The 25402-nt window shown below is 49.2% G+C and overlaps 1 protein-coding gene across 3 annotated transcripts in view; it reads left to right on the top strand.

Annotated features, from left to right (window-relative positions):
* Positions 1 to 25402, top strand: part of DIS3L2 (DIS3 like 3'-5' exoribonuclease 2) — a 360246-nt gene that overhangs the window by 315936 nt on the left and 18908 nt on the right. For all 3 annotated transcript variants that reach the window (XM_052655148.1, XM_052655156.1, XM_052655165.1), the window contains exon 14: positions 600 to 679. In XM_052655148.1, the coding sequence (XP_052511108.1) occupies positions 600 to 679 (80 nt within the window). The remainder of the gene's footprint in view (positions 1 to 599; positions 680 to 25402) is intronic.

A 25402-nucleotide genomic window follows, 5' to 3' on the forward strand; every position in this document is an offset into this window, starting at 1 on the left:
TCAGCTCCTGCTAGTCTTGCACCCAGGGCTCTGCCAAGGAGGGCCCTCTTCTCTCCCCTCCATCCTTCCCACTGTCTAGGTAACCCCGTCTTCCCACTTTCCCAGTCTAGGTCAGGTTATTTACCCGTGTAGAAACACAGGAGGTTTTTTTTTCCCTTCTTCAGAGAACCTATTTAAAGTTTCACATATATATATATATATATATATATATATATATATATATATAAATGTTTTTTCCATTCATCAGCACGATTATGTGATGGATGTCTGTCTCCTCTACTAAACCACAGGATCCTCTCTGCTACTGTTCTCTGCTCTTTCCCCATGAGCTCACTCAGGGTCTGGCACCAAATAGGGGCCTTAATAAAAGTTGGTTGCTCGCCGAATGGAGAACTTGAGTCCTGGTGACAGTTCTCCTTGACACCCGTGTCCCTGTAAGGTGTGGGCTCTTCCCAGGGCGGGCAGGCCAGGTTCTCAACACCATGTCCTCTTGAGGGAAAGTGATTTTGCTTGTTTTCTTGTTTTTTCATTTCAGCTGTCAGAATGAACAGAGCACAGTGCCTAAAACGTACCCGTTTTTCTCTTCTCTCCTTATGCAGCTAAAGCTGGCTTTCACCCTGGACCACGAGACTGGGTTGCCTCAAGGATGTCATGTCTATGAGTACCGAGACAGCAACAAGTAAGCCACTCTGTGGGAAAGCGTGTTGCCTGACCCTGTCCTGTGGAGGTAGCACCCCTGGGCTTCCGTGTACGCGGCCTCCCTGACTAAGAGATCCTCAGGGAGGCAATCACACTTTTTGTGACTGTATTAGAAAAGAGCTGGCACAAAAGTATTTCTCCTATAAAATCTCTTTTGCCCTTCTGTATAGGGTGTGAAAATACTTGTGTCAGAACAGATGTAATGTATTAGAAGTATTGGGTTGGCCGAAAGATTAGTGCAGGGCTTACGGGAAAACCCGGACGAGGTTTTTAGCCAACCCAATATATTCCAAAGCGAACCTTCCTTTCCAGGCTGCAGCTCTTCTTGACCCCCCCACCCCTACTTCATCTCCAATCATGGGCTTGCTTATTGGGCTCACTGTGTGACTTTTGCTGTAGTTCAGTCTGACTGTACTGTTTATAGGAGTTTGTTGTGATAATCCACCTGCCTTGTGAATTTGTTTTCCATTTTTTAAAATAATTTTTATTGGAATATAGTTGATTTACAATGTTGCATTAGTTTCTGCTGTCCAACAAAGTGAATCAGTTTTCCATATACATGCATCTGCTGTTTTTTTATTTTCTTTTCCCACATAGGTCATGGCAGAGTAATGAGCAGAGTTCCCTGTGCTATGCAGCAGGTTCTTGTCAGTTATCTATGTTACATATAGTAGTATGGATATGTCAGTCCCAGTCTCCCAATGTGTCCCTCCTCCTTACCTTGGGAATTTCAGAGATGGGCCATTCGTGGGTACCTACAGAGGTTTAAGTTGGTGACCTTGTTCAAAGATGGCTCCTGGCATAGTTTTGCACACTTCTTTTCTTCATCCCAGGCTGCCTCCTTGACTGTGTGTGTTTGTCTGTGGGACAGTGAAAGTGGTGATGAGTGAGGTGAGGGGTGTGCTCTGAAGAAGATGATGAGCGTGATGAATGGTGAAGGCAGCTACCATTGAGCACCTACTGTGTGTATCACAGGCGAAGGATCAGTCAGTTCAGTTCTGTCACTCAGTCATGTCTGACTCTTTGCGACCCTGTAAATCACAGCACGTCAGGCCTCCCTGTCCATCACCAACTCCCAGAGTTTACTCAAACTCATGTCCATTAAGGTGGTGATGCCATCTAACCATCTCCTCCTGTCATTCCCTTCACCTCCTGCTCTCACTCTTTCCCAGCAGCAGGGTCTTTTCCAGTGAGTCAGCTCTTCACATCAGGTGGCCAAAGTAGTGGAGTTTCAGCTTCAACATCAGTCCTTCCAGTGAACACCCAGGACTGATCTCCTTTAGGATGGACTGGTTGGATCTCCTTGCAGTCCAAGGGACTCTCAAGAGTCTTCTCCAACACCACAGTTCAAAAGCATCAGTTCTTCAATGCTCAGCTTTCTTTATAGTCCAACTCTCACATCCATACATGACTGCTGGAAAAACCATAGCTTTGAATAAATGGACTAGTCAAGGGATAGTACGGTAATTAAGTGTTATCCCACTTAATTCTCATGATAACCTGAAGAATTTTCTTCTATTACTATTGTATTTGCAGAAACTGAGGTCTAGGGAATGTAAGTAACTTGTTTAAGGTCACTTGCCACAGCTGAGTGAGGCAGAGTCAACATTATCACATTAACTCTGGGGAAAAAATAGATGAAAGAAAACTGATGTCCCAAGGTGCTACTCAGTGATGACAAGAATAGTCCCAACCTGGACGTGAGGACTAATTGTTTTAAGTACCCAAGCTGGTTAGTTTTACCCAGTGGAAGGATCAAATAGGCACATGCCAATGGAATCTTCTAGAAGAAAACTTGATCTTCCTTAAGAACTCTTGCTCTGTTATTGGTGGCAGATGGGTTACTGAGTGCCTTCAAGACCAAATCTCCATTCAGATTACTTTCAAAGTGTTACTCGTCTTTGTAATTTATCCTTAGTACTTTGTAATCTTTGTAATCTATCCTAAGCTATTATGTACCCGCAATTCCTACCAAATCAGTCATTCAGGAAAGTTGACCAAGCATCCTTTAACACCATCATTCTTCTTGGATGGCTCTGTTTCTGGAAAACAGTTGCAGGATTTCTAGGCTGTTGTGTCAGAAGGCAGCCCTTCATATGACAAACTGTGGCCCCGGAAACACAATGGTGTCAGCTTCATGGCCTGACTCTCTGCTCCTTGAAAATAAGGTTGGCAGAGTTTCTGTTCAGTGGGAGAAGGGCAGTAGCTTGAAGTCCGTGTCTGAGCGGTTCAGAGGTCTGGTGACAACAACTCACATTGTCATTGAAGCTGATCAGAGAGAAGAGCCAGCTTTGTTTCTTGGCCTAATCCCCAGTTCTGATAACTATCATGTTATCAGACAAAGCAATGTAGGAGAGAATGTAGGAGTTGTGAGTACTGAAAAGCTTTGACTGAAGACCTGTAAGAGAAAGCCTTTGTGCAGGAAACTGGGGAGGAACCATGATCCCGGGAAGTGTGATAGATGCCCTGGGGCCCCCCTCTGTGGTTTTCTCTTGCTCCTCTTAGAGGCAGCCTTGGGGTTCATTCTCAACCTGTGGACAAGTTTTCTACCCTCCCTGAGCCTCAAGTTTTTTCATCTCTTAAGAGCAATGGGATTAATGATACTTTTCTGATATGATTGTCATGGGGATTCAATGGGGTGACATCATCGCCCGCCTAGCACATAGAATGCTTGCAGTAAGTGTTGATGGCCTCTCCTTCCCAAACAGAAAAATCATCTCATGACTTCCCTTCTGTTTTCCCAGTGAGCTACGGCTACAGCTTGCAGAGTACTGATGGGGGCAGAGGCTGGTGCACACGCCTCTTGCAGGCCTCAGCCGTGAGCACTCTGTCCGAAGGCAGACTAGACTCCTCTCCCCGCTGTGACCTTGAAGTCAAGCGTGGAGAACCCCCTGAGTTTGGCTGAGACATTCCTCTCTCTCCCCTGGCTCTGCCCTGTCTGTGTTTCTCTGTTCACTTTCAGGGACAATTCCTCGACTGCCTGAATCTCAACAGTGGTGTTTAGGAAGTGAGATTCCAGCCCAGCCCCTAAGGGACTCATTTTGTCTCAACCAAAAAAATGAAGGCAATAGCATCAGAGAAATAAGGTTCTACATATAAAAGAAATTAGTGAATATTGTTGTTGTTTTAGTCGATCAGTCTCATCTGACTCTTTTTGTGACCCCATGGGCTGTAGCCTACCCGTCTCCTCTGTCCATGGGATTTCCTCGGCAAGAATAGTGGAGTGGGTAGCCATTCCCTCCTCTGAGGGATCTTACCCACCCAAGGATCAAATTCAGGTCTCCTGCATTGCAGGCAGATTCTTTACTGCTAAGCCACCAGAGAAGCCCCAGCTGAATATTAGTTGGGTACAATTAATTATTGAAACTCCTACTTTTATCTGGGTATTCCCTGAAATATAATTTGTAATCATTTTAGTACTTATCACTGCCAAGTGCAATCCGTCAGCAAAGAAGTTTTTCTGAGTAAGTACTGAGGCTCTCACGTTCTCCCCAGTGGTCTTTCCCATCAGATGGAATAGCTTTGAAAATAGGCACTCTGCTTTTCTGCTCCCTGGACTCTTGTATCCACATCCTTTCCTAGAACATCCTAGTAACCCCGATCCATGACTCCACGTCATGCCATTCTCCTTCTCCATGAAGAAGTTCCTTTCGGCCTCTGGGCTTCAAGGAAAACAGACCCTCAGACTTGTCCAATCTCTAGTAGGACCTCAACTCTGGAGGGCACAGTTCTCAGGTAAATGTTCTTTTTTTTTTTCTTTTTTTTTAAGTTTTCCTTTTCAATATTAGTTATATTTGGCCACACCAGGTCTTGGTTGTGGCATGTGGGATCTTCAGTGGTGGCAATGTGGGATCTAGTTCCCTGACCAGGGATTGAACCTTCATTGGGAGCATGGAGTCTTAGCCACTGGACCACCAGGGAAGTCCCCAGAAAAACATTCTTAAAGCTCGGAGATCATTAGGGGAAAGAAGCTGCCCTCTTGTGCCTCAGGTTAGATTAGTAAAGCCTTCTGCTCCAATTATTCTGCCAGCCTCCCAAGGCTGTTCAAATCTGCATCTAAGGGGTGTGAGGCCTCTGTCTCCCCACCGCCCTTCACAGCCCATACACCTGTAGACCACCTTCTTTTTCTCTGTTGCAGAAACTTCACCTTCCTTTTGTATGAAATCCGGTGAAGCCAGAGCTGATTCAGTCATGTTCCTCAAACTGGGTTTTGGAGATCTCTTCCTAGAGCAAGGAACAGGCCTCAAAGGATGAACAAGTGATTCATAAGAATTCAGTTCAGGGTTAGGGTTAGGGTAACATTTAGTAAGCCCCTACTCCAGGCAGTATGTGTGTATGTGAGGCGCTACGGAAAGAAAGATAAATCAAGCCTGGCCCATGATTTCAAAGTGGTTGTTGTTTAGTCGCTAAGTCATTTCCAACACTTTGGCAACCCTATGGACTGCAGCCTGTCAGGTTCCTCTGTCCGTAGGATTTCCCAGGCAAGAGTACTGGAGTGGGTTGGCATTTCCTTCTCCACGGGATCTTCTGACCCAGGGATTGAACCCACGTCCGTCACGTCACCTGCACTGGCAGGCGCCACCTGGGAAGTCCACTGCCCTCCTGATAGCTGTTTATGGTCTGCTCTTTGATACTCCACTCTGATTTGAGTGTTTCGTTTTTATTTTTAATTTTTAGGTGTTATATTTGGAGCTTTTAAAAAATCAGCCTATTTTTTTTTCCTGTTCTTTTTGCGTGTCCTAGTTTTTCACTATTTCTATTCCTTTCATCTCTTCTAGTTATTTTGATTATACTTATTTTATAACCCTTTTCTGATTGTTCACGTATTTCTACTTCTAAGAGTATCTGTTCTCCCAAACGTGGTCTCTGAGGGTTTGGCTTTAGGTGGTTCATTTCCTCACGTGGTTTGTTCTGTTTTTTCAGGTCATCTTAAGTGGGGATTGTGTTCTCTGTGAGAGTCCCATATGTTCCTGGGTTGTGCATGTGTCCTTTCGCTGCTTTGGCGTTTATTCTGCCAGGACCCCGAGAGTTCCATAGGTCTTGCCAGTTTGATGTTAACCTCTTAGTTTAGGATTCCCAGAAGTTGGGTGGTGTGCATTCAGCCTCCACACCTACAGGCAGTCCAGGCTTGCTTAGGATCCCCATCTCAGAAAGGAGCACCTCCCCTCTGCTCCACCTACAGATAGATGTTCCTCTGGGCTGCTCATGAGGGCTTCCTGATCCCTGTTCGAAGACCAGCAGCCCTTCCTGGGTCCTGGCTTTCTGCGGGCCTCTCAGTTCCAGCTTCCAGCAGATGGTCTCCCTCCTGTGGGCATTAAAACCTTCGCTCCTGTAACTGTATCAGGGTATCATACTCCCAGCTCCCCTTTGCTCTGGTAAAGATTACCGCTTTGACTTAGTTTCCTCTTCATTTCAAGTAACTGGCTGTTTTCCCTTCTTTCTTCCATGCTCAGTCATACACTTCGGTCAGTTCGGTCGCTCAGTTGTGTCCAACTCTTTGAGATCCCATGGACTGCAGCACGCCAGGCCTCCCTGTCCATCACCAAGTCCCAGAGCTTGTTCAGACTCATGTCCATTGAGTTGGTGATGCCATCCAGCCATCTCATCCTCTTTCATCCCCTTCTCCCCCAGTCATACACTTAGATGATTCTTTTGCAGTATCTTGTCCATCTTTTCCATGTGTTTGTGTTGGGAAAGAGGCCTACCTCAGTTCAGTCTACTGTCTTGTCAGAAACCAGAAGTTGAAATAAACCTTGTAAACTGTGACCCATTCAACAAGCATACAGAGAGTTTCTGCGGGACACCAGTACAGAATTAGTCACTGAGGCTGGAGAGCTGAATGAACACTCATGTGACCCTCAGGGGCTCAGGGGCTAGTGGGAGGGACTGGGTGCCATCAGCTCTGTGATGGGATGCCTACCCGCTCCAGCAAACCCATCTTCCAGCCCTGCCTGACACCTTGAGCCTGCCATGTGCACGGTGTCTCTGGGTGACAGGGCCACGCCCTGCTTCTAGAACACCAACCTTTCCCACCACCCCTTACACCCATCTGGGTAACTTCTACTTCTCCTTCCACCCTCAGCGAAGTGTCACTTCTTTGGGGAAGCCGTTCCAACCCCTGACAGCCATTACGAACGGCTGAATCACGAGTGCCATCTGAGTGGTCCTGTGCCCCTCCTGCCTGGCTCTGCTCCGGCACTCAGTGCGCTCCAGATGCTGGTTGGCTTGTCTGCTGCCTCCTCCTGGGCTGAGTCCTTTTAAGGTCAAGGCCTTGATTGGTTCGTTTCAGCACCCCTAGTGCCTAGCCCAGGACCTGGCACATAGTGCTTGACGAAGGGGTTGGGGGACCTAACTGAATCCTTTTAGAGGAGGAACCTGGCTCTTGAGAAGTCAAATCTCTTTCCAGCCTTTGTCTTTTCTTTCTTTCCTTTTTTTTTTTTTTTTTTTTTGTGGGATTATCATGAGGATTACATTATGTCTGACGTCAGGGAAAACTGTCTCCTTGGATAGTTTATGAATTCTGAAGAACTAACACATAGAAGAAACAGGCTGCAAAAACTTCACTTGACTCTAAATATAGAGTAATTATAGTTACTTACATTACTCCGTACCATTTTTTGCCTGATAGGAGGGCATAGTAATCATTATAAAGAGCATTAAATATGCCAAGCATACTTGGAGAAGCTGAGCTGAATTGCAAGGCTGCACTTCACTCATGACCTCTAGAGTTTCTGATCCATGCAGCCTGACTATGGTAGAGGCGACCACCTCCTGAATGCCCACAGCACACCTGCCCTGGGCTAGGGGCTTTGACCCCAAACCATCCAAGACAGATCTTAATTTTTATAACTTTACAGATTTTTTAAAAAGTCAACGAGATTATATTATTTTCACAGTTTTAGCAGATTAAATAAAACAAAGCTGAGAGAGGGGTTAACCTGCCCTGGGTCACACCATGGTCAAGAGCAGAGCCTGGATTTCACTCTAGTTCTAGCAGATTCCAGAGCTCATTGTGCCCTGTTCCTGTGAAGGAGAGGGGTGGGGAAAGGAGGCCAGGTGAGCAGAGTGTAGCCCACAGTGCCATCCTCAGGGGCCAGCCTGCTCGGGACCTCTGCCCTGCCCAGTCACCTGGGAACACAGATCCAGAGGGCCAAGACCCTGTGTCTGGACGGGGCTTCTGGTGACAGCCACCGCTCACCCCTAGCCCTTTTAATTCGCTTCTTCCTCTGCTCGGGACTTGTCCTCATCCCTCACCTAAATAAACAGATGGAATATTTCCCAGCAGTCCTGACAACTTCAGACGAACACAAACCCTTCCCAGCATTTCCAGGGCTTTGGAAATGACACTCTGTGTGTGCACCTCGGACCAGATGCCAGTTCCTCGGGCTAAGGAGCGATGTAACGGGGTGAGGGGGCGGGGGAGCCTGCAGACCTCCCACTGACACTGCCTGGTTAGAATGAAGAATGCCTTTCTTGTTCCTGGTGAAGCCCTTGGTGAGGAGAAAGGGGAGCTGGAAACCAAAGGTGGGGGGTGTGAGGAGAGGTCTGGGGGGAGTTGGAGGCAACTGAGCCAGAGAAAGGTGCCAGCAGTGAGCTCACAGGGCAAGCCTGCAGCTGCGGCGTGCGTGTTGGAGTCAGCCACTTGCAGGTGTGTGCTCACCGCCTCCATCGCAGCCTGGAGTGTCGGCCTGTGGTGTGTGCAGGCCCGACTCCTGCCTCAGCCTCTGGAGTAAAGATGGTGATGGGCGAGGGCTGTGCTTCTCTGCTGTCACACCGCGCAGAGAGATTGGGGTAGGGGTGGGGGGCTCCTTTCCCTCCACCACCCCACTCCGGGCAAGAATGATATCCTGGGTACCCAGATTCAGTGTTTTGTTGGACCTCAGTCTTCTCTATATGAAGGAAAGGAGGTATGAACACTCCCACCTAAGAGAAAAGGAAGCCAGGTCCCCAAGAGGTGCCCCGCCCCAGGTCAAGCTGTAAACTGGAGGAGAGCCAGCCAGCAGGCTTCTCTCCCTGGGAATCTGCCTCAGCCACGTGATACACGGCAGGGTGGGGCCTGAACAGCTGCACAGACTGGGGCCTGGGGCAGGGAGGGCAGCCAGGCCTGGGTCAGCGAGGCCACCTCCCGCGTGGCTTATGTTACGTCTGGGTTACTGTCACCTGCTCTCCTACCAAGGCAGTGCAGCCCACAAGTGGCAGGGCAGGGCACCTCTTGCTCAGCTGTGTTGAGTCAGCATCCTTTTGCTACCTCCTGGGAGAGTGGGGGAGGGCTGGAGCCTGAAGCCATGCTGTGAAGCACTGAATCCTTCATTGGAGATTTCCTGGGGCAGCTGGGCCAGGGCGTTCAGCCCCTAATGGATACCCCCAGCCCCTCGGCTCCTGCTCGCATTCTAAAGGGCAGAAGCAACTAGCGTGAGGAAGCATGGAAGCCAGCGGCAGTGGGGACATTGCACTGGACAGCAGCTGGGCGCAGACACAGCCTGTACACTGGCCCATGTCTCAGCACGTAGTGTGGCTTAATACCCGCTCCACTATTTTCTTCCCTGGTCCACACACTGGAAAATAGACTCTTACATAAACTCATTTTTGAACTTTGACATGCACAGAGAAAAGTGCACAAGCCATGGGCATCTGGTTCATAGAGTATTAGAAAACAAACACACCACGCAGCTATCGCCCAGATCAAGAACTAGAGCATTTTCTGCATGCCCCTCTGTCCTCCAGAGAGGAATCCACCACCGTACCTTCGAACACTGTAGACTCGTTTTGCCGGTTTTGGACTTTGTTGCTCCATTTCTCAGTCGTGTCCGACTCTGCTTACCCCATGGACTGCAGCACACCAGGCCTGCTTGTCCTTCACTATCTCTCGGAGTTTGCTCAGATTCGTATCCACTGAGTTGCCGATGCCATCCACCCATATGAATGGAATCCTTTGGCGTCTTCTCTTCTGCGTCTTCCTTTTTTCAGCTTTGTGTTTGTGAGAATTCATCTTTGTTGCTGCATATGTTTGTTGCTAGTTCATTCATTTTCATTGCTGTAAGACTTCCTTTGTATAAATACATTGTAATTGATCCAATCTGCATTAATTCAGTCAGCATTTGGGTTGCTTCCAATTTGGTCCCAATTTTTATAAATAATTATGTTTATACATGTCTTTTGATGCACACATTTCTTTTGAGCAGATACCTGGGAGTGAAACTGCTAACTCAAAGAAAATATCCACTTTAGTGGATATTGCCAAACAATTTTCCCAAGTGGCTGTACCAGTGTAACACTCCCACAGCAGCATATGAGATTTCATATATGTATTGGAGCTCCTTTTCAAATTTTGTGCCCATTATTCTTCTGGGTTTTCCATTTTCCTTGTTGACTTATCCTTCTCTCTATTCTGGGTAGAAGTCCTTTGTTAGTTATCCGTGTTGCTAATATCTTCTTCCACTCGGTAGCTTGCCTTTTCGCTCTCGTTGGTGCTGTTTAAATGAACAGAACTTCTTTATTTCAGTGTAGTTCAGTGTATCAGTTTTTTTCTTTATGGTTAATTCTTCTTATATCCCTTTTAAGAAAACTATAAAAATCATGAAAACATGTTTGTGTTGGAATTCTCTAAGAAAATCCATAGGACATATATATTTATATTTGCACTTATATTTGTAGTATGTAAAAGAAGATTTGTTATGAGGGATTGGCTCATGTGATTATGTAGCCTGAGAAGTCCCATGACCTGCTGTCTGTAAGCTGGAGATCCAGAAAGGCTGGTGGTAGAATTTAGTGGAGTCTGATGGGAAATAGATGGGGAAACAGTGGAAACAGTGTCTGACTTTATTTTTTTGGCCTCCAAAATCACTGCAGATGGTGATTGCAGCCATGAAATTAAAAGACGCTTACTCCTCAGAAGAAAAGTTATGACCAACCTAGATAGCATATTAAAAAGCAGAGACATTACTTTGCCAACAAAGGTCCGTCTAGTCAAGGCTATGGTTTTTCCAGCGGTCATGTATGGATGTGAGAGTTGGACTGTGAAGAAAGCTGAGCGCTGCAGAATTGATGCTTTTGAACTGTGGTGTTGGAGAAGACTCTTCAGAGTCCCTTGGACTGCAAGGAGATCCAACCAGTCCATCCTAAAGGAGATCAGTCCTGGGTGTGCATTGGAAGGACTGATGCTGAAGCTGAAACTCCAGTACTTTGGCCACCTCATGTGAAAAGCTGACTCACTGGAAAAGACTCTGCTGCTGGGAGGGATTGAGGGCAGGAGGAGAAGGGGACAACAGAGGATGAGATGGCTGAATGGCATCACCAACTCGATGGACATGAGTTTGAGTGAACTCTGGGAGTTGGTGATGGACAGGGAGGCCTGGCGTGCTGTGATTCATGGGGTCGCAAAGAGTCGGACACGACTGAGTGACTGAACTGAACTGAAGTGAACTGAAGGCCTGAGAACCAGGAATGTCAGTGGTAAACCACAGTCTGCAGACAGGAGAAGATGAGATGAGATGGCGAGCAGTGAGAGGAACAAACTCACTTTGCACACTTTTGTTCTATTCAGGCCTCCCACACTGGGGAGGGCAATCCACTTTATCCAGTTCTGCTCACAGACAACCAGAAACACACCCTCACAGACACACTTGGAATAATGTTTCACCTGGGCTCTCTGTGGTCTGTCTGGTTGACACATGAAAGTAACCATCAAAATGTTCTTTTATTATCTTCTAGAAGCTCTGTTGTTTTACCTTTTCTATTTTAGACCCATAATCTATTCATAGTTGAATTTTGAGTATGTAACAGCAAGTTTCTTTTTTTTCCATATGGACATCTAATCAACCCAGCAGCATTCCCACTGCTCTCCAGGGTCACCTTCATCAAAATGGAGGGTCTCTATCCACACGGGTCTCTGTCTGCACTCTGTTCTGTTCCACTGATCTACAGGTCTCTTCCTGTGCCAGTACCACACTGTCTTAATCACTGTACCTTTGTTAAAAGTCTCGATATTCAGCAGAGTTAGACTTTCCACCTTGCTCCTCGGTTAAGAGCACCTAGGCTATTCTTGGCCTTTCTGTTGCCATGTAAATTATAGAATCAGATTGTCAGTTGCCACACATATGCACACGACTTGCTGAGATTTATTTTGAGATTGCTTTAGATCTATAAATCAATCTGAAAAAAAAAAATGAACCCTTTTACGTTTCTCTTCTTCTCCATGGTATATCCCACTCTTCAGTTCAGTTCAGTTCAGTCGCTCAGTCATGTCCTACTCCCCGCGACCCCATGAATCGCAGCACGCCAGGCCTCCCTGTCCATCACCAACTCCCAGAGTTCACTCAAACCCACGTCCATCGAGTCGGTGATGCCATCCAGCCATCTCATCCTCTGTCATCCCCTTCTCCTCCTGCCCCCAATCCCTCCCAGCATCAAAGTCTTTTCCAATGAGTCAACTCTTTGCAGGAGATGGCCAAAGTACTGGCGTTTCAGCTTTAGCGTCATTCCTTCCAAAGAACACCCAGGACTGATCTCCTTTAGGATGGACTGGTTGGATCTCCTTTCAGTCCAAGGGACTCTCAAGAGTCTTCTCCAACACCACAGTTCAAAACCATCAATTCTTCGGCGCTCAGCTCTCTTCACAGTCCAACTCTCACATCCACACATGACCACAGGAAAAACCACAGCCTTGACTAGATGGACCTTTGTTGGCAAAGTAATGCCTCTGCTTTTTAATATGCTCTCTAGGTTGGTCATAACTTTCCTTCCAAGGAGTAAACGTCTTTTAATTTCATGGCTGCAGTCACCATCTGCAGTGATTTTGGAGCCCCCCAAAATAAAGTCTGACACTGTTTCCACTGTTTCCCCATCTATTTCCCATGAAGTGATGGGACCAGATGCCATGATCTTCATTTTCTGAATGTTGAGGTTTAAGCCAACTTTCTCACTCTCCTCTTTCACTTTCATCAAGAGGCTTTTTAGTTCCTTTTCACTTTCTCCCATAAGGATGGTGTCATCTGCATATCTGAGGTTATTAGGTCTTCTTTAATTTTCCTCAATAATGTTTTATAAACTTTGATACAGTAGTCTTCTTGATTATCTCTCATTAGCTTTATTCCTAGGTATTTAATATTTGTGATACTATTTAAAATGGTATTTATAAATGTCCTTTTCTTTTTGTTGCTAAGGTATGAAAAGACAGTTCATTTTTATTGACCCTGTATCCAGTGACCTTTCCAAATTTGTTTATTCAGACCGTTCATTTATAGATTCTTTCTGGTTTTCTCTGCACCCAGTCTTTTTCCTTTCCAGTATCAGACCATCTGTCTCTTTTTCTTGCTTTATGGTGCTCAATTCAGTTCAGTTAAGTCGCTCAGTCGTGTCCGACTCTTTGCGACCCCATGAATTGCAGCACGCCAGGCCTCCCTGTCCATCACCAACTCCCAGAGTTCACTCAAACCCACGTCCATCGAGTAGGTGATGCCATCCAGCCATCTCATCCTCTGTTGTCCCCTTCTCCTCCTGCCCCCAATCCCTGTCAGCATCGGGGTCTTTTCCAGTGAGTCAGCTCTTTGTGTGACGTGGCCAAAGTGCTGTACATGTTTAATAGATGTGATGATAGCAGGTGTCCGTGTCTTGTTCCTAATCTCAGAGAGAAGAGTTTTTATCACAGACTCACTTTTAAATTATGAAGACTTACGCGAAAATTCCCTTTGGTATACATTTGATTTTACTTTTCCCCAAGATGACCTTTCAGTTCAAGGCTACTTTTAAGTTTGAAATGTGGCGGTGACAGTTTGTATGCTGCTGCTGTTGTTCAGTTGCTAAGTCTTGTCCAACTCTTTGGAACCTCATGGACTGCAGCACACCAGGCTTCCTGGTCTTCCACTATCTCCCAGGGTTTGCTCAAGTTCATGTCCATTGAGTTGGTGATGCTATCTAACCATCTCATCCTCTGTATGCTAGGAGGTAGGCAAACGGGATTTATCACAAGACTGTGACCCCTTATTTTAACCTTGTGAGACACATTCTGCCCTGTCTGTTGTACAGAAGGATCACATGGCTGATAGAGCTGAGCAGGGATTCTAACAGGTGGTGCTGGACCCAAAGCCCAGGCTCTTCTTCCTACCCTGGGACTTCCAGGTAGAATATTGAATGTGTAGCCCTCAAGTTCACAAAATAACTGCTTGTCCTAGATCTCCAAGAGAAGAGTTGTTAGACTCCCTCACAGGCCATCTTTTCCTTTTCCCTCCCCCACGTCTCCTCCACCCTTGTCGGTTGCACATCCCACTTTCTCTCATTTCTCGTATCATGGACGCAAACTGGGGCAGCCACAGTGTCATGCTGAAAGGAGCCCTCTCTGCCTGCCTGTGCCCCTGAAGGGCCACACCTGCAGCCGTCCTCAGCCAGCTGGCTGAGCCACCCACCACACCAGGTACAAAGCCTTCCCTGGCCTCTGCTGCCATGTGACCTTTTGTCTGGTGGCAAGGAGATGTGGGCGGTGAGGACTGAGGGCTTTCCTTCAGGTCAGGCTACTTGGGTTGCTGGTAGAACTTTGGATCTTTAAGCCACCAGCTGTCCCAGTTTGAGGATTAGGGCCTGTGCAGACGCACAGAGTCTTTCTTTGCTGAGAAGTGGGAAGAGGAAGGAAGAGTGCAAGGAGACTAGAGACTCAAACCGAAACAGGCCCTGGGGCTGTCAGGGGCTCCCAGGGCCCAGCCTGGCTGGGAATGTCCCTTCCTGCAGCCCAAATAACTACCCAAGGATGACCCAAGACAGAGAATTCTAGGCCACCAGGAACTCTTGAAACTAAGTACTTTGAAACTCTCAAAGATCTTATAAGAGAGAGTTCCCTTGGTTGACTTTACACAGGGCTACATTAAGCAAACAGCTTTTTTTCCCTTGTTAAATTTCCTTTGTACAACGTCCCTGTTCCCCTTCCACCTCTTTCTGTGACAGGCTGCACTTCTGTCCATTCTAGGAGCCTCTCGGGGCTGCAACCATCCAGTGTGACTTGAAGCTCTTCAATTGTTTTCTTCCAGATGCTTTTTGAACATATGGTGACATGACTGAAATCAGCATTTTTGTTTTCTCTGTACCTCTCTCCATCTGCCATATACCTTTTTCCAAAATTTCTGGCATAATCTATGTCTCTTCTGCCTCTCGGGGTGTTTGTCCATCCACAGATTCCCATTCCAGAGGAAAGACTGCTCTTTGGCTCCCCGCAAGGCTAACCTTTCTAAGTTGATGGCTCAGCCAGTTAGTTTTTAAACCCAAGGAGGCCTGCCCCTTTCCAAGACTTAAAGGAGTTCTAGAAGCTGATGGTATTCAGGCCCGTCCCCTGCTTGACGAGCAGGCCCACTCTGCTCTGGCACGTGCTGCCAGTGTGCTGCACCAACCTCTAGGGCACCTTCAGGTACTTAAGTAGCAAATGCCCCTGCGGTAAACACCCCCTCTCAGGGAACTGGAAGCCGGAGCCCAGGCCCAGGCCACAGGGCCTGCAGTACTCTGAGGGAGGTTAGCCCAGACAAGAAATGGGCCATAGGACTGTGTGCTGGCTCTGAGCCTGGAGGAAGGTGCCCGTGGCTGTCACCTCCTGCAGCTGCCTGGCAGGTAACCAGAACGTGCTTGGCTCTCTCCGCTTTTGGCTGCGCTTTCTGTGGGGAAGTGATTCTGATCTGACTTCACTGCCATTCCCCACCTCTCCCCCTGGGCCACTGTGGCTTTTTCTTGGTGGCTGGGCAGGAAGCCTCCAGAGCCTGAGGGAGTTGCTGTGCTTGATGACAGAGGCCATCAATGGATGTAAATCACTGAGATATAAATCACTGAATTTATTGGAAAGGAATTGAACACAGTTTACTCTCCCCTCTGGGCTTCCCTGATAGCTCAGTAGGTGAAGAATCCACCTGCAATACAGGAGGCCCCGGTTCGATCCCTGAGTTGGGAAGATCCCCTGGAGAAGGGAAAGGCTACCCACTGCAGTATTCTAGCCTGGAGAATTCCATGGACTCTATAGTCCATGGGGTTGCAAAGAGTTGGACACGACTGAGCGACTTTTACTTTCACTCTCCCCTCTGAGCACACTTCTCCAGTGGTAGGCACCCAGGTGGACAAGGGCCTCACAGAGTGACCAGACCAAGTGCCCAGCCTGTGCCCACTGAGTTAGGCAAAAAGCACATGGCCAACTTATGCAGCTGCTCTGAAAACCCAACCCAGCAAAGCCTAGCTGAGATGCAGGACACACAGCACTCTGATGACCACAAGCTGCCCGGGCCAGCCCCATGTGACCCCGTGACCCAGGGACATGCTGGGGACTGCAGGCTCCAGGTCGGCATGGCAGAGGGCGTTTCCTGAGGTTGAGGACCTCCCTGTCATCACCCTGGACCTGACAGGCTGTGGGGAGTGCTCAGAAGCAGAGCCCACAAAGGCAGCGGCACTGCTCTCCAGGCCCCAGGGGCCCGGCTCTCCCCCTGGCTTCCTCACGCCACGCTTCTCACTGGGTGTCTCACTCAGTGGTGGGCCAGCCTCGATCCTTCTCTGGACACCTTCATATTTGAACTCCCTGGAACCTTCCAGAAGGAATTGCTCTCATTTTAATTTATAGATCTGTTGTTTGCTTTAGCACTGTCAGTTGGACATCATGTATCCCTTTTACTAATTTAGGATTCTTCACACTGTGTATATTGTGATACCAAAGCACTTTTCTTGGGCTCTGCTGTGCCACGAGGCTTTGCCTCTACGCTAAATACCCCCATGGGTCCTTGTGATTTCATTTGACTTTATCGAGACTCTGCCCCAGCTGCTTTTGTGTCCACCTTGACAGTCCCAGCCGCTTATCACTTCCCCACCACTGTCCAGATGAAACCAGTAATACCCTCTCAGCCTGGTTGTAAGCATGAGGCCCGGTGGGGGAATGGTTAGCTGGGAAGCCAGGTCTAGTAGTCATAATTGTTGATGGAGAAGAGGAAAGGGTCTGAGTGAGGAACCAAGGAGGGACTTGCTTGTGAGTCACACCTGACGCCTGGCTCCAGCACCTGTATTGGCCACTACAGGCTTTGTTAGCTGTTTCTTGCTTCTGCCCCGTGTGTCAGATACTCAGAATTGCGTATGTGGTTGAATTTTAGGTCAGTGAGTTGGTGTTATACTTTTTAAATCAACTGGAATTAAATCACTTAATGCATTTGTCATGTTGAGAGATTCTTCCTTAGTTCTGACAGCCCTCCAGTTTCAACCCAGTCTGTTTCTTCTCGTTAGTCTTCAGTGCAAATGGTCACCATCTTGTTGTGTCATAAATATTCTAGGAAACCATCAGTGTTCTGTTCTTGAAGCTGAAGGAACCCTTTACTCCTTTAGGCTTTTTTCCTGTTGTATTTTCCAACTGTTAGATTCATCAAGCCTAACTTGTACGTTTCTGTGTAATCATTTGCCTCAGAAACACCAGCACTTTGCTGTGTGCCCCGTGAGGCAGGCTGCACCTGAGGCTTCGTGGCCCTTGGCCTTCTTGTAACAGAGTGGAGGCGGGTTTGAGGGTAGAGTGTGGAGGAATGAGTGTGAAACCACCTTCCTAAGATCCTCTGAGGGATCTGTTGCCCAAAGTGCTGGGAACACTGCTGTGGAAACTCAGTAAATAAAAGGCAAAGCAAAGAGCCAGTTCATGACTAAGAAAATTCTCACAGGGGCATGGGAGGTGGGTGTAGGAGAGTGAGTATGTGTCCATCTCCTGACTCCCTGGGCCCAAGGGTGAGGACAGTCTCTCTGTCCCAGCCCCCTGCACAACTCCTGGAGCCCACAGGTGCCCAGCAAGTGCTGAATGCTTGTTTCCAGGGAGCAAGCTGCATTTGTTCTTTGCCCCTTCATGTTTTGTGTTTCTGCATTCTTCAGTATTCTAACGACACCAGACTCTTGTCACCTTAAGGTTTTCATACTAGTAAATAACATGCCAGACCCTGAGATAAGACCTTTACCATCACCCCATGGTGTGGGAAGTGGAGGTGAGGAAAGTTAGCTGTCAGGCTACGCAGGCCATGTGTGGTGGACCCCCCACCTTCCCTCTTGACTTTAACAAGCAAGAGTACTAGGAAGTTGCTGCTGCCCTCTATGCTTTGTTCCAAAGCGAAGCTGCCCATCCATGGGAGAAGCCTGCCTTCCTGCATGTCCTTCCCATCCAGGCCAGACCAGGTCCTCACAGAGGGCTGAGGTCAGCGCTGGTCAGAGCCCCGAAAAGACTGAACTCATGCCAAGAGACCACAGGATTCTTCAAGAAGCTGTTTTACATCCAGAATCGTGTTACATGCCAGATGGATCATTTCCCACTGCCAGACTTAGAAAGTGACCCCTGGAAATTCCTCAACAAGGGGAAAAGGAGGTCTGCCCATGTGCCTTGTGGGCAGAGCATTGCTGGGTGTTTCCTGGATCAGATCAAGACACCTTTCCTTTGCCTAGCAAACTGTCGGACCCCTGCTAGTGTCAGCTACCGTGCGTCCCCAAAGCACACCGCCCACTGAGGCAGACACACGTGGAAGACAACATTCACAGGTGGTGACAAAGGCTGTGGTGGAGGTGAGCGCCCAGGCTCTGTGTGAGGTCAGCAGTGGACACTTCCCTGAGCTGTGTGCTGCCTATAAGGATGTTGTGGTGAAGTCAGCAGCCAAGCCTTTGTGTTGCTGCAAAATCACCAGTGGGCAGTGATTCTGCAACACTCAAATGTGACATTGGAGGAACCAAACTTGAGTTTCCCGTAGATTTGCCGGGAAGTGGACTGGCATAGACACCACTGGGCAGGGAGCGTGGTCCCTCTCCACAGTGGCTATGGAAGGTCGGCCACAGCCAGGGGACCACGCAGGACCCTGCAGGGCACTGGGCAACTGTGGGCGCAGCTGGGCTGAGGCCAGAGAGCCCTGGGTGCTGTGGCCTCTGCCTCCAGGAACAGTTCTCACCCTGAGGGAGGCCCAGATGGAATGGGCTGGTCCTCCCAGTCCTGATGGCTGCCCAGGCCTGGCCTGAGCCACCTGTGAGAAGCTCCCAGAGGGCATTGCAGACGCAGAAATCTGGTCAGCTTCCCAGGTACCCAGAGGCCTCTTTTAGAGCATCTCTAGGTCCTGGAAAAACAGGACTCTGTCTGCATCCTGGTCTGTCCTAAAAGATAGAATTGGCCTGCAGAGTGGTAGTTCGAGAAAGCAGAACCATGGGCTCTAGGCTGGCTTTGACATCCACTGGCCTAGACCCCATTAATCCAGCTCACCTGGAGGAATGAAAGGCCTAATCCAGGTTGTTTAGGCCTTAGCTCTAAGATAGAGTTGAGGGTAGCCCCTGGAAAGGACTGGAGTCTTCATACAGCCTGTATCTGAGAGCTTCCCTCAGCCCAGAGGGAAGGGTAGGGTAGAGTGGGGGTGAAAAGCAGCAGACTCCTTGCTCACCAGCCCCACCAGTGCACCAGTGTACACAGCCCGTGTGTGTGTGTGTGTCTGTGTGTGTCTCTAGGTGGGGATATGATGGTGTTGGGGAAGCCCAGAGACCCTGGATGGGAACAAATCCACTTAACCACTCTGAACTCAGTTCATGAAACCATGGGTCAATATTTGAAGAGCCACATAATTAATAAGAGCTCTGCCAGACTCAACACACCGCATCCCAGTGGGAGATAAGACAAGTGTTAGTTCAACAGAAACAGCCCAAGAGGAGAGATTTTTTTTTGTAATCTGTTAGGTTTCATACTTAGAGTGAGGTGGTCTGCTCTGGACAAGCGTGTTCATCTATCAGGTGACCAGCAAATGAGCCCCAGCCACACTGACACCCTGTGTTGGATCTAAGTGATGACTCTCTACAGGCAAGGAAGAATTGCATTAAAGCAGATTCAGCAGGTCCCATCAGGCCAGCAGAATCTGACATAGCTTCTGTTTTGTTCCCGTGCCTGCCTTCCAGCAGAGAAAAGCTGAGGGAAGCTACAGGAACCTCACTCCTAGGCCCTTTTCCTGAGGGGGTTGCTGCTTCCACTCCCTGCCCCCAGAAGCAGGCCTCCTTCCCTCTTTTCCCTGGAGCACCAAGCAGATCCTGTCTCAGAGGTACTTGGTTCGTTCCCCAGACAGGCATTTGACTTTGTGGTTCTTGGTCTAAGCCAAGTTGAACAGCGCCTATGTGTGCCCCCTTGGCCCCGAGACACAGAGATGGGCAAGGCCTGGTCCCTAGACAGGAAAAGTGGCCTCAGAAGAGACAGTATCAATCAAGTGATGAGTTCTGGGGCTAGAATCAGCTGAGAGGACCATGGACTGAGAACGGTGATGCCTGAACTGAGCCTTGAAAACTCAACCATGATGCGTGGAGGTGGGCTAGGGCATGGTAGGCAAAGGGAGCAGCCTGGAAACCCCAGGGTGGGGCCCTAAGAAGTGTGAGTGTGCATCACCCAAGAGGAAGCCCAAAGAGAGTGCTGGTTTCCTCCTGGCTGCTGGGGGAGCTGGGCTGAGGCCAGCTGCAGGTCAGTGAGAAGTGCAGGGGTCAAGGGAGCTGCAGCCTTTGAAGCTAGACGCCAGCCTGCCCTCAGCTCAGCCCCTGTGAGGGCCCTTTACACAGTCAGGGGTGGGGCAGTTCTAACAATATGGAACTCCCCAGGGGAAACAAAAAAGTACCTGAATTCTTTGCCCAGCTCAGAGTTCAGTGAGGAAACACCCTCTTGGGGCATACTTAGAAAGGCTTGTGCGAGGCTTGTCAAGGTGTCTCAGAGGCTCCCAGGGCTGGCTTCCAGACCAGACTGTCTAAGGGTCGAGATGGCCACAGCCCCATGGACAACTCTCCCTGGCATTCTGACCTGCTGGGCCAGCATGTTTCCGCAAGTGGAACAGGAGTTCAGTTCAGTTCAGTTGCTCATTCGTGTCCGACTCTTTGTGACCCCATGAATTGCAGCACGCCAGGTCTCCCTGTCCATCACCAGCTCCCGGAGTTCACTCAAACTCACATCCATCGAGTAGGTGATGCCATCCAGCCATCTCATCCTCTGTTGTCCCCTTCTCCTCCTGCCCCCAATCCCTCCCAGCCATCAGGGTCTTTTCCAATGAATCAACTCTTCACATGAGGTGGCCAAAGTACAGGAGTTCAGTTCAGTTCAGTTCAGTTGCTCAGTCATGTCCGACTCTTTGTGACCCCATGAATTGCAGCACGCCAGGCCTCCCTGTCCATCACCAACTCCCGGAGTTCACTCAGACTCATGTCCATCGAGTCAGTGATGCCATCCAGCCATCTCATCCTCGGTCGTCCCCTTCTTCTCCTGCCCCCAATCCCTCCCAGCATCAAAGTCTTTTCCGATGAGTCAACTCTTCGCATGAGGTGGCCAAAGTACTGGAGTTTCAGCTTCAGCATCAGTCCTTCCAAAGAAATCCCAGGGTTGATCTCCTTCAGAATGGACTGGTTGGATCTCCTTGCAGTCCAAGGGACTCTCAAGAGTCTTCTCCAACACCACAGTTCAAAAGCATCAATTCTTCAGTGCTCAGCCTTCTTCACAGTCCAACTCTCACATCCATACATGACCACAGGAAAAACCATAGCCTTGACTAGATGGACCTTAGTCGGCAAAGTAATGTCTCTGCTTTTGAATATGCTATCTAGGTTGGTCATAACTTTCCTTCCAAGGAGTAAGCGTCTTTTAATTTCATGGCTGCGATCACCATCTGTACAGGAATAGTGTTTGCCAAAAAGAGGACCACAGATGAAAGAGGCAGAAGCTTCGAGTCTTTAGCCAGTGATAGGAGAACTAGAGCAATGGAAGCAAATTTTCTCAGCACCATGTTCATCCCAGAGGCAGCACCAGGAGGCCGGAGCCCCAAAGGCAGATGACGGGAAGCGTTCCTATGGGGAGGTGTGGCGTCGGGGGAGTCCTGTTCCTGTCCTGGCCCGCTGAGCAGGAGACAGGCAGAGGTAAAGCATGGGCTAAAGATAAGACCTCCAAGGTTACAGAAATGTCTCAGCCTGGCCGAGCCCCGAGGCAGGCTTGCCTGTTTGCTGGCGCGGCATGGCCGGCCTCCGACATGGGGGCCGGGAGCCTCAGGGAAACGTTCTGGCTCTCTGCGGTTACCGGGGAGCTGGCAAGCCAGGTGGGGATGAGTGGCCATGACTCCACAGCCGCTGCAACCCTTGCTGAAGGCCAGAGGTGCCCTTGACAGGAAGGAGAGACGGCAGTGGTAGTGACGCAGCATACCACCCCAGGTGCCTGACCCCTTGGGGGCCTCTGTGGCCTCAGGGCAGGCCCTGTGCTCACCCCGCGCTGCCAGCAGAGCCCTGGGTTGGGCGCTACTCAGGAAACCCTGCTGCCCAATCCTTAGAAAGCTTAAGGCAGCAACATGGGACCACCTGAGGAAAAGCAGTGGGCGGGGCACCACTGCTTTGGGAGTGGCGGTCACGTGACCTCTCGGAGCCTCCCTTGCTGATGTGAAGGGTCTAAGACTCCCTGTGAAACTCGAAAGGGCCAGCAGTGGAAATGCCCAGAGGCATCTCTGCTCACCCCTGCAAGACTCAGGCCAGGCCCCCACCCCACAGCGGGGTGGACAGTGGCTGTACCTCCAGCCTGTGCCCTCTTCTGTGAAATGGAGATCTCAGAATCCCTTCTCTCTCCCTGTCCCTCAACTGTAACGAGGGTCATGTGGCTCTCACACGTACAGATAACGTACGTTCAGTTCAGTTCAGTTGCTCAGTCCTGTCCTACTCTTTGCGACCCCATGGACTGTAGCATGCCAGGCCTCCCTGTCTGTCACCAACTCCTGGAGCTTGCTCAAACTCATGTCCATTGAGTCAGTGATGCCATCCAACCATCTCATCCTCTGTTGTCCCCTTCTCCGCCTGCCTTCAGTCTTTCCCAGCATCTGGGTCTTTTCTAATGAGCCAGCTTTTCGCATCAGGTGGCCAAAGTATTGGAGCTTCAGCTTCAACATTAGTCCTTCCAATGAATATTCAGGGTTGATTTCCTTTAGGATTGACTGGTTTGATCTCCTTGCAGTCCAAGGGACTCTCAAGAGTCTTCAACACCATAGTTCAAAAGCATCAATTCTTTGGTGCTCAGCCTTCTTTATGGTCCAACTCTCACATCCATATATGACTACTGGAAAAACCATAGCTTTGACTAGATGACCTTTGTCAGTAAAGTGATGTCTCTGCTTTTTGACATACTGTATAGGTTTGTCATAGCTTTTCTTCCAAGGAGCAAGCATCTTTTAATTTCAAGGCTGCAGTGATTTTGGAGCCTAAGAAAATAGTCTGTCGCTATTTCCATTGCTTTCCCATCTATTTGCCATGAAGTGATGAGACCAGATGCCATGATCTTAGTTTTTTGTATGTTGAATGAACCACTAGACCATTCAGGTATGACCTAAATCAAATCCCTTACGATTATACAGTGGAAGTGACAGATAGATTCAAGGGCTTAGGTCTGATAAGAGTACCTGAGGAACTATGGGTGGAGGTTTGTAACACTGTACAGGAGGTGGTGATCCAACATTGTGAAGCACCATAGAAATGTAAGGGATTGGTCTTGCATAGGCAAGGCAAAAAACTGCAGATAAAAAACTTAGTGAATGCCTACTGTGTGCCCAACACTGTTCCAGGCCCTGGGACTCGAGGCAAATGGAGCTGGCTGAGCTGGCCAGAATGAGGCCAGAGTGGGACAGGTGTGAATGGCAGGAAGGGGGCCTGGCCAGTAAAGGTGTAGGTGAGGGGAGACCTGGGGGAGCAGAAGCCAGCACAGGGCCACAGGGTGAGAAAGTAGGATTTGTGTCAGCTAGGAGCTGAGGGGCAGCATCAAGGAGGCATCTGACAACACAGTTCTTGGTTGCTCTCTGGGCCAGACTGAGCAGAGGCTGTGGAGCATGGAGACCCTCGCTGGGCCCACAGCCCTGCCCCTGCCCCAGCATTGAAGACTCGTAGCCCTGGCTCCACAGGTCTGCCTTGGGTTCAGGGTGAGAAAGAAGCACTGATGTTTTCCCAAAAGATTTGACAAGAAACGCTGTCTTCAAAGAAGCTGATCCCACCCACCTGCTTGGCTAAAACTGTAGTTCACTCTTGGGCCTTGTTCCCAAACAAAGCCAAAAAGGGCATGTCAGGGTTATGAGGAACCTCACAGGGGCCTTTGCAGGGACCGGAACCCCGGCCCATCCTGCCCAGGCAGTCTCCCTGGGTGGTTTTATACAAGACCTGCCTGCCAGTGTGCGTCCCTCCTGCACCTTCCACCTGTCTGTCTCTTCCCAGTGGCTTCAGCACTGGTACCCACGGGAGGTCACTGTGTCAGGGCTCAGGCCCCACCCTGCTGCTGCAGCTGGGCAAAGCAGCAGCCTGTGGGGAGCTCACTGCACCCTCTACCGCCCGCCGGCACTGCAAGCCCTGATCGCCTGTGTGCCCTGGGCAGCTGCACCACCCCACCCCACCCCACCCCCCCACACACAGGAATGCTGGTCACCCGACAGAAATCCACAATCCCACAGGGCTTGGTGGCAGTGGAGCTGATGTTCTGGGACCGGGTGGGAGGAGAAGGTGGAAACTCAGGTTCCTTCTTTATGTCAGAGGAGCCACTACTTTCCAAAAGCCTCGAATTCACAATCTGCCGTTCCAGAAAATCCTTTTCACCTGGACAAGTCCCTTTCCTCCCAGTTGCATCAGGTAGGCCTGGCAGCCCCTCTCATCAAGTTGGGGCTGAGGACAGTCTTCAGAGTCAAAAAGGCTAGTGTCCTGACCACAGTCCTGCCACACCCTGGCTCTATAATCTACATGGTAAAAAAAAAAAAAACACCACTTTGCCGACAAAGGTCCATATAGTCAAAGCTGTGATTTTTCTAGTAGTCACGTACAGACATGAGAGTTGGACCATAAAGAAGACTGAGCGCTGAAGAACTGATGCTTTCGAATTGCAGTGCTGGAAAAGACTCTTGAGAGTCCCTTGGACAGCAAGGAGATCAAACCAGTCACTGCTGAAGGAAATCAACTCTGACGATTCATTAGAAGGACTGATGCTTAAGCTGTAATACTTGAGCCACCTGATGTGAAGAGCCGGTTCATTGGAAAAGACCCTGATGCTGGGAAAGATTGAAGATAGGAGGAGAAGGGGATGACAGAGGATGAGATGGTTGGATGGTATCGTCAACACAATGAACATGGGTTTGAGCAAACTCTGGGAGATGGTGAAGGACAGAGAAGCCTGGCGTGCTGCAGTCCATGGGGTCACAAAGAGTTGGACATGACTTAGGGATGATACAGCAACAGTCCGCATGGTCACCACGCTTGACCTTTCAGACACTCGGTTTCCCTCTGTGCATACTGGGGCTGACACCCCCCTTCCCGAGCAAGGTTTTGTGAGCATCTGATGAAATCATGTGTCCAGCCTAAGCCCAGCAGTTGTTCTTATTTCCTTGCAGCCTTTAGTGGTCATGTGGCTGGGGTGGTGGCCCTGCCCAAGGGGAGCTGACTGTCTGGGAAGTGAGCACAGCACGCTCTTAACTTGCAAAAGCAAAGGAGCTTGAGTTCCCAGGGACATGAGTCCTGTCCTCTCTCATCTAGCTGCCTTTTATAGTGTGTGTGTGAGAAAGACAGACCTATATGTTCCAGAACACCCCATCTCTCATGTATTTCTGTACCAAAAGCCTAATTTCTGAATCATAGTTGAGCCCTCCCAGGGTCAGTGATGACCCAGTTGGCTCCCACTGTGCTTGTCCAAATTCTGTCCATTATCCAAGGCTGCCCAAGCAGCCCCCTCTGTTGGGCT

This window comes from Budorcas taxicolor, chromosome 2 (assembly GCF_023091745.1).
Source record: "Budorcas taxicolor isolate Tak-1 chromosome 2, Takin1.1, whole genome shotgun sequence".
Lineage (NCBI taxonomy): Eukaryota > Metazoa > Chordata > Mammalia > Artiodactyla > Bovidae > Budorcas > Budorcas taxicolor.